The following is a 16458-nucleotide window of genomic DNA, read 5'->3' as shown; positions in this document are numbered from 1 at the left end:
TTGATGCAATTATAAATCAAAGTAGAATTTAACTCTCCCATCTGCACTGTGGATCTTTTGTATGTTTTGAAGTTATTCCACTACGGATCTCCCAGTGCTGTCACATGCCATCTATCCAAGACTGTTCTGTGCTGCACACATGTGAGATACAGATGGGTCAAAGAGGAAAACTTTGCCCTATTATGAAAAAAAAAAATAAGGAAAGAATAATCTTGCACTTGCTAAAAGGTAGTGCAAAATGCTAATAATTAAAGGAATGCCCTTGTTATCATTCAGATATCCACCTCTGTTATATCCTCCTATCATTTTTCCTTTCCATCACACTTACCAGGTGTATATGTAGGATACCTTGTTAGGATGCTAGAAAAGATGTTGCTTTTTTGTCTCACATGGATCTTGTTCTGGGAGTCACCACTTTGTTTCTTCCAAGTAACAGACTGTATTAATGCAGTTGCACCAAAGATTAGAAAGCAGGTTGATGAAGTATTTTTTAAAAATTATCTGTCACGACCACAACAATCATTTAAATGAATGACTGTAAAATAAGCAATATGTTCTCTCCTTGGCACAGGAAAGATTTACTTATGGAGTAATATGTGAATTCAGTACACACAGCAAATTCCCCCAATCAGACATTTTCCTGAGGGACTGGAAATACACACACACACACACACACACACAGGTGTGTTTCTGAATTCTGATATGGCATGCAAAGCAGAACAAAAATCATCTGTCAGCTTCTCAGAGCAGAGCCCAGTTCCCGTGTGCCACTCTTTCTCCAGAAGAGGATTACTGTTTTAATGTGATGAGCTCACATCATCTATTCCATGCTCACTGAGCAAAACAAAACAAAACCATGCAATCTATCCATATAGTAAGAAAGAGTTAATCCTGGTCCATGCACACAGCCCCAGAAATGGCCTTTGTGTTGGGAAATTGTATGGCAGCCAGGGGAAAGCAGGTTTCCTCGGGCTATCAAGCAACAGTAACTGCAACTGCTGCTGCCGCTGCAGCCTCTGGCTGTACTTGGTGCTACAGAGCACCCCATGCTGTTGTCTGGCCAGTGGGGCTGTGCAGCCACGGACCTGCTGGCTCTCAGCCAGTTCTAATCCTTCCCCAAATTGTTTCATCCTGTTTTTGCAAGGGGGTTTATCCAGTGACATAGCACAGGTCTCTGTTTATGTATTGTGCTTTCTGTTCCCATGGAAGCAGCAAAACCACAGTCATTGCCTGTGTCCAGCACTTACCAAAGCCTGGGAATACAGGCAGACTTTGCTCCAGAGGGAAGAGAGCACCTGGATAAAGAGGTAAGGACCTGCAGTCTACTTCTATACAGCGTATCTTTGCCAGCACACTAGGTTAAGCTGGAAAATCATCTCAAATCATGTTTCTAATAACTGTGGCAGCTGCTCTCTGCCTGAGAGGTGGAAGGAACTAAGGTCTCTTTCTTCACTTGAAGAAGCTCCATCAACACTTCTTTAGCAAGGACAAGGTTTTGCATCAAGGTGAGCTATTAAAAATCCACCTGAAATCACCAGGGGCATGCACCAATAGCCAAGTTTTCTTTTCGTCAAAGCAAGTATAAAGCTCTCTTCCTAAAATCTTATTCCAGATGAGTCAGAAGAAGCCTATGCTCTAGATCTATGAGTTTTATCATCTAGTTCCCTGACTTTTTTGGTACTTTAAATTTTTCCATAAACTCAATTGGTTTTGCTGAAGCAAAGCAGAAACAGCTTTATGTTTTATGCTAACATATTTCCATGACATTTTCCTGTTACAGAGATTGCTTGAAGTTGGTTAAAAAGAGCTGTCAGCATTACTGCAGATACTACCCTGCACATAGATAATATTCATAAGTCATGCATCACCACACTTTCTTGTAAGACTATCTTGATTGAAAAGGACAGGCGGCATTTTCTGAATCTTTTGCCACTAACACATTTTTTTTTAGGAGACCATATAGATGAGATGGCCATTTACACAATGGCATATCCTTGTCCCATGCTGACTGTTCCCCTTCCCCCCACCACACAGCCACCCTCTTTAGGAACACACGTGCATTTTTTCCTACAATTGCTTCACTTCAGCCAAAAAATATACAAGCCCTCTCCTGTCTCTACCAGTACATTCACAAAATTGTGAAAAACAAAACCAGAGAATCAACACAACTCTTCCTGTCCTTACAGCATTCACACAGCTTGCATAGCATCCTTCCCACCACACACATATTTCTAGTAAAAATTTGTAGAATAGGGGTTGGCTACTGCCCTGTGTTTTACTGTACCTGACTCACAGTTACAATTTAAATTGGCCTTTAGGCACTACAATAATAACATAATTAATAACAGCTTTTTATCAGCTTCTGAAGTTAAATCACCATGTGAGTTTCTCAGTTCGTTCTACCCACGAAGCACCCTAACCCTCTTACTCTGTTCCAGAGTGAAGCAATCTGTGTGTGGAGGTAAGCAAAGCACTCTTCAGTCATTTTTAATGGTTTGTGCTCATGATTTCCAAGCCAGACTCATGACTTCAGAACAAGCGAGGCTGATACAGTAAATGTAACTCTAAATGGCTATCACTTATTAACCCCTATTCCCATAACAACTGGGAAATAATTTGGCAGTAGCAAAATCTTGCTACAGCTCCTCAACTTTTGCCCTTTTACTTGGAGTAACCCAAAAGCAAGGTTAACAAAAAGGGAGGTTTTTTGTTTTTGATGTTGTTATTTTTTGGCTTTTTCACCTAAAGGCTAGACCATTGGTGGGTAGGAACCACAAGCAGACACCCACCCACTGCCCCAAATCATTTCCTGGAATTTGGCTCTGACAGCCGAGTACAGACCTCCTCTGCTCACAGCTCCTCCACTCCCAGCAACCCTCGTGTCTACCCCTGCTGCCTGGAGCCCCCCTGCACTGCCCCCTGTTCCCCGGGTACCAGTGAGCCACTGTCCCCCCAGGTGAGCAGAAGCCGCAGAAATCCTTCCTGACAGGGTTAGGACTAGACCACGTGTTGGTATGGCAACACTAGCAACCTGCTGGAGCTCTGGAAAGTCTTTTTCAATGATCTGGAGTCAGGCTGCAGATTTCCCTTCCACACCTGCCTGTAGGCATGGAGACTGACAAGTATATTTTTGCTTTTAACATCTTGTTATGAGACTTTGCTTGTCTGCTTAGTGCAGAGCATGGACTTGACAAACCCTTTGTGTATAAATGAGAAAACAGCTGGAAAACACAAGGGACTGATGGGAATCTTCATCTCCATTGCCATAGCCCGCTGGCCACAGCATCCCAAATACCAGTGACCATCTGGAGACTGAATAAGAACAGCGAGTTGTTTCCCATACTCCCCAAAAGCAGGAAAGACAGGAAATAAACTGTGACAACTCAGTTCATGCTTCTTTCCTTGAATGGTAAAGCTAAATGCCACAACCCAGGGCTAAGCTTACAGGTACAAGACAACCTTTGGAGACATTATTGATGTGCTATAAAGGAATGACAATGCTACCCCATCCACAGAAGGCCTGCAGGCCTTATCAAAGATACTTCCCGTTGACATCAACAGGAACTTGCCTGAGAAAAGGCTGTAAGCTTTGATCCACAAATAGGATCCCGAAATAACACATTTCACCATGGAAACAATTGTTCAGGTTAATTCCTTTCTCTTTAAGGTTGTAGCAGCAATTGCACCAGACACTCCACGGATTAGAGAAATCCCAGGCTCCCGTTCCAGGCTTCCAGTACAGAGGGGACACGCACAAGGCTGATGAGCTTGGTTCTGCCCTCAGACCTGGCCCCACTACTCCCTGATGGGTGCTGAGGCCAGGTGAGCTGCTGTTAGCAGACTGAGCTCATGCAGAGCACATCCACCCTGTAATATTGACCATCCAAGGACCACTGCTACCAGGGCGATTCTACTCATCTGTTTCAGGTGAAAGATTTCCCAGAAACAACGCAAAAGCCCCAAACTCCCCTTGGACCAACCCTGCACACCCCACACCTGCTGGTATGCTGCGCAGGTGTTTCAGCCTGCATACACACAGCTGCTGATCACTTACGGGCTGCAGGCAGAGCTTTCCTTGCTCTGTGGCACCTTCCTCTTCCCACCCCATCCCATCCCATCCCATCCCATTCCATCCCATCCCATCCCATCCCATCCCATCCCATCCCATCCCATCCCACCCCACCCCATCCCATCTCATCTTATCCCATTCCATCCCATCCTATCCATCCCATCCCATCCCATCCCATCCCACCCCACCCCATCCCATCCCACCCCACCCCATCCCATCCCATCTCATCTTATCCCATTCCATCCCATCCCATCCATCCCATCCCATCCCATCCCATCCCATCCCATCCCATCCCATCCCATCCCATCCCATCCCATCTCATCCCACCCCACCCCATCCTATCCCATCCCATCCCACCCCATCCCACCCCATCCCACCCCATCCCATCCCATCTCATCTTATCCCATTCCATCCCATCCTATCCATCTTATCCCATTCCATCCCATCCTATCCATCCCATCCCATCCCACCCCACCCCATCCCATCCCATCTCACCCCACCCCACCCCACCCCACCCCACCCCACCCCATCCCATCCCTTCTCACCCCACCCCACCCCACCCCACCCCATCCCATCCCTTCTCACCCCTCCCCATCCCACCCCACCCCATCCCATCCCATCCCTTCTCACCCCTCCCCATCCCATCCCATCCCATCCCACCCCACCCCACCCCATCCCATCCCATCCCATCTCACCCCACCCCACCCCATCCCATCCCATCCCATCTCATCTTATCCCATTCCATCCCATCCCATCCCATCCCATCCCATCCCATCCCATCCCATCCCACCCCACCCCATCCCATCCCATCCCATCTCACCCCACCCCACCCCATCCCATCCCATCCCATCCCATCCCATCTCATCTTATCCCATCCCATCCCATCCTATCCATCCCATCCCATCCTATCCATCCCACCCCACCCCAGCCCAGCCCACCCCACCCCATCCCATCCCATCCCATCCCATCTCACCCCACCCCATCCCACCCCACTCCATCCCATCCCACCCCACCCCACCCCATCCCATCCCACCCCATCCCATCCCATCTCATCTCATCTTATCCCATTCCATCCCACCCCATCCCATCCCATCCCATCCCATCCCATCCCATCTCATCTTATCCCATCCCATCCCACCCCACCCCACCCCATCCCATCCCATCCCATCCCACCCCACCCCATCCCACCCCACCCCACCCCACCCCACCCCACCCCATCCCATCCCATCCCATCCCACCCCACCCCACCCCACCCCATCCCACCCCATCCCACCCCATCCCATCCCACCCCACCCCATCCCATCCCATCCCATCTCATCTTATCCCATTCCATCCCATCCCACCCCATCCCACCCCATCCCATCCCATCTCACCCCATCCCATCCCATCCCATCCCACCCCACCCCACCCCACCCCATCCCATCCCACCCCCCCCATCCATGCCCCCCATCCCCTCCCCGGCCGCCCCGCCGCCCCCGGCCGCCCCGTCCCGAAGGAGTTAACGCCGCCGCCCCCCGCCGCCCCCTGACGTCAGCCCGGCGCAGGGGACGCGGATCGGGCGGAGGAGACCCGCGGCTGCCGGCGGCCGGGGGAGCGCTGCCGCGGGGCCGCCGCCCGCAGCCCGGCACCATGTCCGCCAAGGAGCGGCCGAAGGGCAAAGTGACCAAGGACAGCGTCACCCTCCTGCCCTGCTTCTACTTCGTGGAGGTGAGCGGCCGCGCGGGGACGGCGCCGGGGACCCGGGCGGGTGCGGGGATGGGGGCTCCGGGGGGCTGCGGGGGTCTCCGGGGGCTGCGGGGCCGGGGGATGCCGCGGTCCCCGCGGGGCGCCCCCGCCGCCTGCTGCGGGTTCCCCGGGCGCTGCCTCGCCTTCCCCGGGGCCCGCAGCGGGGAGCGGGCGCCGTGTGCGGGAGGTGCGGGGGCGGGGGGCAGAGAGATGCCGAGGCTGCTCCGCTGCTCCCTCGGCACGGAGACGCGTTTCAAGGAGGGCCGCTAGGCGAACGCCGCTCGCCGTTCTTTGCTGGCATAAAAATCCCGTTCGTAAGGATTGCTCGGGAAAATAGAAACGATCTCAAAATGACAGCCAGCGGTATGTTTTTGTCGACCCTTGGATTACGCCCCCAGTACACCCCCTGCTTCCTCTGAGGGAGCTAAAAACGCCCGTGATGAAAATGGAATGAGGTTCTCTGCACGCCTTGTGCTTGGAGAGCAAAACCTGCCATGGCTGCTCAGCTGGTGGCAGGTGGAGTTGCAGAGGCACTCGCTGCCTGGTGTGTCACTTGGAGGCATGATGCTGCCTTGGAGCACACAGCCACATGTGTACTGCCAGATCAGGAGTGAATACGGGTTAAACTTAGGAAGGAGATGAAAATGTTTTAGGGGGTGAGCACAGTGTTTCTGTGTGAGTGGGGTCATCTGAAGTGACTGGGGCACTGTGAGGTGTCATGGGACTTACCTCAGAGAGAGACTGTGGTAATAATGGGAAGAACTTATTGGTAAAATGTGGGGTAGGAATTAATTACAACTGATAGGCTAAATAAACATATGAAAACACACACAGTACTTAATGTAAAAAAAATACTGAAATATAAACATTGGGGGAAAATATAGAACAAGAATTACCTGAAGGTGCATTTGAAGGACTTTGGAGGTCTTCTGGAAGGAAGCAGGGATTGGGTTCAGAAGGGGTTTTAGGTAACAGTGGGGTGTCTCTGTCCCCCGTATTTCATAAGCACCTGGACATGATTGGGAGCTAACCTGAAGTACGCAGCACCGAGCGGAAAGCTTTGCAGAGGCTGTTCCTGTGGAAGCAGCAGGCATTCCTGTCGCTGTAACTAGCCTGCTCAAGAAAAGCCCTTTGATGGAAGGCGCTTGTTGTGCCATCCAACTTACATTGGCTTTGTACAGGAGGGAGAGGTCAAGCCTGGAAAAGTCCCTAGAAAAGGCAGTTTTCCTCACTCTCCATGCCATCCTTGTTGCTTTGGGAATCCAAGCAGCAAAGGAGATGGCTGGGCCTCAGCCTGGGAGTAACTCTGATGCTGGGGGACAACGAGAGATCCTGCAGAACATGACAGAACTGTGCTCTTTGGTGGGCTTTGCCTGCAGCAAGATGGGATGAATTACAGAGCAGCAGCACTAAACGTGTGCCTGGTGCTCTAAGAGTTGCCTTATATAATATTAATGCCATACTCGTAGCATGGCATTTCCCCTGGAAGCTCCCTGTAGCTGTTACAAGGAATAATGGAAACGATTCTGCAAGCAGTGAAGAAATTAGACCGGGCTCTTTGTACAGGCTCTACATGAAGCAGGTGAGTTCTCCACTCTGATGTGGACTCTTAAAAATCTTAAAATCTTCAGTGGGTCATCTACAGCTAGATCTAAAAAGAGGTGGAGATCAGCACTGCAGAGCCTCTTCAGCACCCAGCTGCTCCAAGAGGGAATCAGAATTCTCAGTTCAGAGAACAGGCTACTAAGGAACTTCTAGGACTTTGATGTTATTCCTTCACAGGAGTGGAGTCTAGAACCTGTGTGAGCCCTTCTCCCCCAGGAGTCCTAATTATTGAGGACTGCAGACTTGTGCCCCCTTTTGAGCCGATGAACATTTAGGTATTCAATACAAGTAAAAGCAACGTCAAGGGAAAAAGCTGTCTGCAATCCACCTGATACATTGATTAGGAATCTCTGAGCTATCATTCCTCTCCCATCACACAGCAGGAAGATTTGAATCCATGTCGCACATTTTAGGCGAGTACACAAATCACTTGCTTGAAGAAAGGGTGACAGCAATTCAGGTGGTATTTAAACATTTAAGTTTTGTTTCCTGTGTACAACCACCAGCATTTACCCACTAATTCTAATCAGACTAACGACACTGCCTTCCTAGAGCTTTGTAGCACAGGCAGATACCAGCATTTCAACAGCATCAGAAAAAGAACAGGATGGCTTACATTCTTCTGTAGTGATTGGCTCAAGGAGAACCAAAGGTTGAGTTATACTTCATACAAAGGGATCCAATCAAAGAGAATTTAGTTGGCAGTGGAAATTCCCAAGTGTATTGGACAGAAGGGTTGCCCAGTGTGGATGACTGGCATTACTATGAAATAGAGATTTCTTTTGTAAGCAGAAGGTAGGTTTCTCCTATGATCCAGAAAAAAAAAAAAAAAAGTAAATTACCAATTTAATTAATGCTTTCCTTTTAATTTCATGAAAGGCAATTGAATGGATGATGGGAAACAAGCTTTTTAGCTCTCTCCTCTAGACACTATCAATTCTTTTATGGATGTCTTTTTTCTCTTCTGCCACGCACTCTGATTTTTCCTGTCCCATTCATACCAGAAAGTCCCTCCCCACACTGAATTGCAGTGAATAAACATAGGAAATCAAGTTTGCACTTTCAAACAAGAAAATCAGAGTTTGCTGTCTTCCACTTAGCATCAGGACCTAGGAGGTCTAGGGTAAAGAAAAATTAAATTGTTTAGAAAATACATTATAAAAAAGGGTTGTTTCTTCTCTCAAATACTAAACAAAAGGAAAGATAAGAGAACAAAGGACGTTGGGACAAAGAGGAAATGGAAATTCCAAAGCGGTAGGAAAGGGAAGCATTTGTGTTATACAAATGTAAAATAGAACACAGTTAAAGAGGGAAAAATCTGTAATAACTGATGTATTTCAGGCATAAGAGAATAAAGAATGAGTAAAAAATAAAAATAAAAAAATTCTCTGCTCCAGAAGGACCTGATCTTTAGAAAGAGCAGCAAACAAATAGAGCTCTGACACACAGGTGTTTCTGCCGTTAAGATCCTTAGGAGTACATTATGAATGGAAATAACTCCTATACATGAAAGCATGTGGTGGCAGCAACTTTCATGATTGGATAAAATGCAATTACATAGGACAACTGTCAGTTAACTTTAAAATAAATACCGTGGGCCTGATTTTGATTTCAGTCTAATTTAAGAATAATTCAAACCAACAGATTTTAACACGGCAGAGTCACAACATAAAACCAATATGCACGTCTTAAATCAATGTTATCACTGGAGCCATTCTTCGTTTACACAGGAAGTAAAAGAAGAAGCAGGATAGAGCTTCGGAAGACATAGAAAGGAAAAGGAACTAAAAATCTGTAAGGAAGAAATGGAGCTTCAGAAAAATGTGGGTGGGTCATCTTCCAAAAAAATCAAAGGCTAACAAAGAAGCATGTTTTCAATTTTCATGATTCATAAAATAAAAACTTCATGATTTACTCTATATTTTAGAGGTTATTTTAAAATGCTGGTAAGACTCCTGCATAGCAGAGCCTCTGATCAGCACATGCTCTTGAGAGCTGAATAGCTTTAGATTGCCTCATGCATCTTGCTCACCTGAGACATATGAAAATGAGCACTGCCAGGCCGCTTGGCCTGTCTTATTCCTAATTATGGGTGTGATATTTTAGGGTTCTGTAGACTGTATAGGTAATCTGAACTTCATTTTCATAGCTGGGAAGGTCAAAACTTGGCATGAAAATTCAGTCTCTAGGCAAGTGTAAATTTTTTTTCATGGTGGAAAAGCCTACATGCCTCTGGAAGATATTGGAAATGAGTATTCCTGGAAGAAGTTCTGCTCTTTGTCAACTGACAGTTTCTTTTCAGCATATTCAGAATATATAAGTATATTCACTTGCAGAAGAAATCACAGAATCACTTAGGTTGTAAATGACCTTCAAAATCATTAAGTCCAGCCATCAACCTGACCTCCTGAGTCCCATCACCAATCCAGGTGTCTTAGTGCCACATCCACACATCTTTTGAATACCTCCAGGAATGGGGACTCCTCCGCTTCCCTGAGCAGCCTGTTCCAATGCTGCCCAGAGAATGCCTCATATTTTAATATGAATTTGGAAAATATCCAGGGTTATCTAATTTCTGTTCCTAAGGTAATGGTCATATTTTAGGTGCAGGACAGATACATTTATTCTTAGTGAAGGAAAAAGATTTCACCTGTGCTCATGCACTTGAAAAATTCCTGGATTAAATCCTCATTTTGTAGAAGGCACTATGAATTCTGCCTTTGATTTTAGCGGCACTAATACTTTATCCTGTGTCCCAGATGTGGGAATGCAAAAGGACATGGTGTTGTCAATCTGAGCAAACACTTAACTTTTCTTGGTTCCTAAAGGAGACTATATATTCTTATATACAGTGGTATGAGCAGTGGAATTCTTACAACAGTGGTATGAGCAGTAGGCACAGTAAGCAGTAAGTGTTATCACTATAGGACTCCAGCCTGCAAAATGCAGGTCATCAGCTTCCATTGAAATAAATACATGGAAAGAATGTTCACTGTGTCTCAGCACCAGACACTTTATTTCCATTTGTTTCTAATATCTACTGACAGAGCTAGGTTGGAAATGTCAAATGTTTGTGCACATCAGTAGGTAGCCCTGTGCCACTTCTAAGTCACATCTGGAGGGTTGTTTTTTTTTCAGTTATTCAGCCATGCATAACCCACCACATTTAAATTATGCACTTTGTCACCTCCAAGTCATGTATAGGTGTGACTGTATGAGACAGAAGATGCTGACTGAATGCAGTGATTAGAGTAAGTGCATAGGGAGAATGGGCTATAAAACTAAATCTTCCTTCCTAAGAACAGGATGTTGGTATCTAGTGCAAGAGTTAAACTACACTGCTGTTTCTTGGAGGAGCAATGTAGTCCCATTTCTCTCTAGGTAGGTTTTCGGTTACACTTGAGTTAGCCTTAGGGGAAAAACACACACACACACACTCACACACAAACTGTAGAAGATGAAATGATCCCCATACTGTGGAAGTAGCATAATGCTTACCACATATATGGCTTTTTCTCTCAAAAGAGTCAACCATGTGTGAGGGGAGGGGAAGGTGGAGAAATACTCTTAACAGTCTGCTTATTGAGCTAACCTTGCAATGTGGCTGACTCACAGAGTATAGACATCAAATTTTTTATCACATTGCATTAGAGACCAGCATCCCCATAATATTAACAGCCAGTCTGAGGCTTGAGGAGGCTGCTGTTCATCCAAAGCAACTAACATTCATTGACCAAGCTGTCAACATTATATCCTCCCCATCACTTCCGTGTTTACAGAAGAGCTGTACAGCCTGCATACTACTAGCTTTTAGAAGAAGATGGGCAGAAAATGGTAACAAAAAAGGAAGTGCCAGGGCTGGGCTAAGGTTGTCCTGAGAGGGGGAAAAAAATGCCAGTGCCATATGTTAGATCTCCCTTTGTGTTCAGCTACTTGCTTGGGCAGTGTAGCTTGAGTGGAAGAGGGTCCTGTTCCCTTCTCAGTCCTACATCATCCTCCTGATCTAGTACTTCACTAGTAAAAGGAGGCCTGAACATATTAGAAATCAAAGGAGAATCATTTTTCCAAACAATTACCTCTTCCAGAAGTAGAAATATTTGTACCCCTTTCTGTGATTTTCTTCTATAATTATTAAAAATCTATTACTCTGTAGCCAAAATTAAAAATGAGCAGTAAATTGTGTAACCTTGCCTACACAGGAGCTGAACTGTTACAAACATTGTAATCTTTACTGATGATCCTTTCACTTAAAAGTTCATTTTGTAGGGAGAGAGTTCATACATTGCAAAAGAGCATGGAAGTAAGCCACTGGAGGAGGGTTGGCACCCACAGTAATTTTTGTTTTTCATATGAAACGTATTTTGGAGAGTAGAATAAATTGTAATAGTTTGCAGGGATTGACAGCTTTGTCTGCTAGAGATGTGGGGTTTTTGTTTGTTTGTTTGTTTTTTCAGGAAACTTCTTGCTGAAATTTAGTAAAAGTTTGACCTGAAAACAGCCAACTTTTTGAAATGCTGCTGTTCTTGTTTTGCCATAAATTTACAGCAGCCAGTAGAAAAGAATCATAATCAACAGGGCGTGCTATATCCTAATCTCATTGTTTGTAGTTACTTATTGATTATAACTAATCATTGAATTAATTAATAATCATAATTAACTGTAATCATAATTAATGTAATGAATCATCAATTATTTTTGAAGTCACACTGACAGTAAATGTGTTCCTGGTATTTTTAAGGTGATGTAAAATTTCTGTCTAAGTGTTTGCTTTATATTTAAGCGCATATACTTAAGGTGAAATATTTTAAAATTATTTTTAGATTATTCCTGCTTGATAATATTTTTGTTAAACAATTGCTGTTTTTTTTTTCTCTCTAAATAATTGCTGCTTTAAAAAAATCCAAAACCAACAACAAAACAAACAAACAAACAAACAAAACAGAGAGAGAAAGAAGCACTTTTAGGATTACCTAAAGTCAAAGTGTGACTTTGAAATTTCTGAAAAAAATAGAAATTTTATCACTCGTGTATCATCTCTATTTTTGGTCTTACATGTACTGAGAGGTTTTCCATTAAGATTTGGCAAAAGATTGAGAGGTTTGAGGAATTATACACAGATATCTGTTGTATTTCTAAAGCAACACTCTAATTGGCAGTCACAGAACAATTCAATTAAATTCTAAAATCAATGTTGGAAATAGGGATAACTTAATTTTCCACAATGGTAATGATAATAGATTTCAATGGCACCTGGGATTCTAAACTGTGAGTCAAAATTAAATCCAATAGAGTTAATCTGGGAGAAGAAAGACCACATCATGTCTCTGCAATTAGTTTTCACAAAACTTAGACAATGGTTAGGTAAAATCCTTCAGAGAAAAGACCAGTTCCTTACAGCTTTGGGCCAGATTAAGCCTGCATCCATACAGACGTACAAGAAGCAGCAGAAACTGGAGTTTAGAGAGAAAAGCAAAACCAGATTTATACAGATGCAAATTTTAGGCTTCTGAAAAGGCCTGAATGCTTTCTTTTGCAAGCATGAGGGTTTAAGAATTATTTTAGAACATACAAAATCTACAAACCTGACTTCCCTGCTCTACATCCATCCTATGTTCTGTACTATCTCTCAGAAGTCCTCATGATAGCCCAGTCTGCAATGTCGTTAAACCTGTACTTGGTCTTAATCCCAGCTCAGCACTGCAGTCTCACTGAGGGCGAAGCTACAGCACTGATGCAGCTGAGCAGGAGCCATGCTGAGGACCCTGCAAAAGAGCTCATGGGTTCCAAAAAACAAGAGAAAATGGCAGCATTTGGGCTGATAACATTTTCTCTGCTTGACCTTTTTCTGGAAGGTATTCAGACATCATAGTCATGACCTCAGTATTCATTCCTGTCAGGATAGAAGAGCCCTGTCTTTCCAGTTTCTCCTCCTGTCTTGCAAAGCTCACAGCAAAGTACGACAGGACAACAGCCATGGAGGTTGAAAGCTGCAGTCACTGTTAGTAGTTGGCTAAGAATAGAAATACCTTGTCTCCCCCAACCCACCACAGCCCTCTTTTTTGTCTCATCCATCTGTTGTGCCTTGTCATTTAGACCATGAATTCTTTGGCACAAGGACTGACATTTATAATACATTTTAATAGAATCTCCCACAATGCCACAGCCTTGCAGTGCAAACGCAACTTAATTTTTAAATTGACCATCCTTTTCCCAAGCACTTGGCTGTTGTTGATTTTATGAGGGGAAACTGATGGCATTCATTAGCTGTCTCTCTGAGGCAATCCTGTGTGCTTACTTGGTTGCTTAAAAAGATTTCCTAATTACCAGAAGGCAAGAGAAATACCAAGAGGCAGCTCTGGTGCCCAGGACCTCCTTGTCTGCTGTGGAAGAGCTGCAGAACAACCTAGAGATCTAACAATTCTTTGGCCGCCCAAGCCCACAAGTTATTTCCAAATGTAAAAGATTCAAGTATCCTATCAAGTGTTACTTAATCCTTCTTGACAGGTGGGCTAGTCATACTGTCTTTAATCTGTATCTGGTTAATTGTGGCTTGGCTTCCTCTGAAAGCTATGTACATACTTCTCTCTTCTTTTCTGCCTATCATATACAGGCAGGTAAAACAAGGCAATTCTACAGCCTTTGTATTTGCATCCAGTCTCAAGGAAAATCACTCAAGTCATTCTGCTCATCACAGTAAGCAGCAACTTCAATATTTTGCTATGACTGCACAAGAGGCATTTCATTTTTTCCTCATTTAACCTCACTGAAATATAGCCTAGGCTAATCACTTTTGTAACCAATATTCAAAGAGTGTCTCCTGGCAGCCACCAACACAGTCCAATACAGTGAGAGAGGATCTGGATTTGAGTTCATGAAAAGAGATAACACCCATAGTGCATTTTAGCAAAGCAAAGAGAGGTCACTAACTACATCCTACAAAACATGTTTAGACATTTGAGTATGTGATACTCGACGGCTAAGCTCTCACAAAGCCCATGGGTTTGAAGATACGCTCTTGAAGATACATATGGACTCTGCCTAGTTAAGTGCTGGCAAATGTAAGAATTAGATATGTAACTACCAGTGTACAGCTTTAGAGAAAGGGAATTTGTAGAAGCTACTAATTTGCACAGAGATTTAATTATGCATGTATCCAGTTGCATATTCTTTCAAAGTACAAAAGAACTGGGGGTGGGGAATGGGGGTAGTGCTTATTTGTTGCCTTTCTCTGGTTTAAGCCTCGCTGTTTCCATGGTGTCATTTAGGAAACCATCAATACCTGATTGCTACTGGCTTGCCTGTAAGACTTGCAGAGGGAACCTGTTTTTAGCAAAGCTTTGATTATCTGGGAATTCTCCAAGGGGAAGGAATTAGAAATGTAGGGCTCTGCAGAGACACTATGGAATAGTAAAGTTAAAGGTCCAACATTTTCACTCTAGAGCAAGCACTTAAAAGCACAATTCCTAGCTCAATACAGCAGTCTTTGTAATATTAATAACATTTATTAATATTAATAACAAAGTCTTAGGTCTTAATAAAGGCTCTTAGCAGTAAAAAAATAAAATAAAATAATAATAATCATTAAATAAAAAACACAACTCAATTGAACCTTTTCAGCAGCTATGCTGATTATGGTCCCAATTCTAATACTCCAGGCCAAAGGGAGTTTGACCACTTGGGTCAAACTCTACGTTTATAGGTGTAAGTTGCAAGGTAAACAAGGATCCTTCTCCGTTAGCCAACCAAGGAGGTAAGAGTATAAAGACTTACTAGTCAGGATATGTGAGCTGAGGTTGGGAAGTTTATTATTCTACTTAGGAATAGGAAAATTCCTATTCCATTTCGTAATTAAAACAATACACATTATACTGTCTAATTATATTTGACATTTTCAAGGTATTGGGAACTGAAGTCTGTAATTACAGAACTACTGCTGCCTTAAGCAGAACACTCCATAAATATTCATATATTAAATAGCCACTTATACTGTTTAGTAGATTTTAGAAACGTTTGCTTTTCTTTGGCCCTTTTGAAGATGCATTTTATATTTGTATTTTAAAAAAGATAGGAAGAGAAATGTCCTGTGGGATCAGACATACCGTATATAGCAAATTGACTATAAACCTATTCATTAGTATTGTAAGCAGTTATGTTAGGTATTCACAGTCCTTTAGAATTATTTCTTTTCTTTTAGCACAGTGGGTAATTACAGTCAGAAATAATATGGGAGTCCTGTAGTGGAACTGTAAGATAATGAAATATAATTTTCATGATTCTTTGATTTTTGTAATTAACACTTAAATTACAGCTAACATACAGCAGCTTTTTTAAAAAAATGATAGTTGTCCACATCTTTTTTTAGTGGTTCACAATAAAAAGTCACTTAGTCTTTCACCTACTTGTGATTGTTTGATATTGCCATTTAAAACAGTTGCTTGCCTAAGAGTACCATAACCAGAGTAGAGATGGACTTATGGTAGGGGCCAGTTGTTCAGGAGAGGCTTTCCTGTTCTCAGTGTTAGAGAAATGGAAAAATATACAATGAAGATGAAACTCTGAATGCAAAATGTTCCATGAGTTTTCCTGCCCTGTGTTCCCATCCTAGAAAATTAACCTTTGGGGAAACCTAGATGAAGAGACATCAGAAGGGTAATAGACCCTGTGCGTATCTTGATCATTTAGCTCACTGGAATAGGTTTATGTCTTTTTATAAGATACTTTGTCTCACAGGACCTGGCCCCTTGCTAAGTCATTTAGGTATGGCTTTCAAATAGTTAATAAGATATTGCCAGTGCCTCAACGTTTAAATGCTGTGCAGAAGTGAATTTGCAATATGCATGAGCTCAAATGCAGTCTCAGTGTCCAAGCAAGAGTGGAAGAGACTGCTCAAGCTCCCTGCACACCAGGGTAGCACACGCTGTAGAAGCCTTCTGGACAGGATGCTCCTTATCCCAAACAGCTCTACAGTCTCTGTGCAGTGTGGGAAGAAGAGCACCCAATTCCACAAAATAAAATAAATATAAAATATAAAAATATAAAAATATAAAATATAAAATATA

At 43.7% G+C, this 16458-nt stretch overlaps 1 protein-coding gene across 2 annotated transcripts in view; it reads left to right on the top strand.

Annotated features, from left to right (window-relative positions):
* The first annotated feature begins 5583 nt into the window (after positions 1–5583).
* PLPPR4 (phospholipid phosphatase related 4) overlaps positions 5584–16458 on the top strand; it is a 33074-nt gene continuing 22199 nt past the window's right edge. The window contains exon 1 of one of the 2 annotated variants that reach the window (XM_080602462.1): positions 5584–5776. In XM_080602462.1, the coding sequence (XP_080458588.1) occupies positions 5699–5776 (78 nt within the window). In that variant the 5' untranslated portion in view covers positions 5584–5698. Of the gene's footprint in view, positions 5777–5876; positions 7377–16458 lie in introns of those variants that run through there. The other variant, XM_080602463.1, reaches the window with a different exon arrangement.

This window comes from Anser brachyrhynchus (genome assembly GCF_964034855.1).
Source record: "Anser brachyrhynchus genome assembly, chromosome: 8".
Taxonomy (NCBI): domain Eukaryota; kingdom Metazoa; phylum Chordata; class Aves; order Anseriformes; family Anatidae; genus Anser; species Anser brachyrhynchus.
This window is presented reverse-complemented; position numbering and strand designations above follow the sequence as displayed.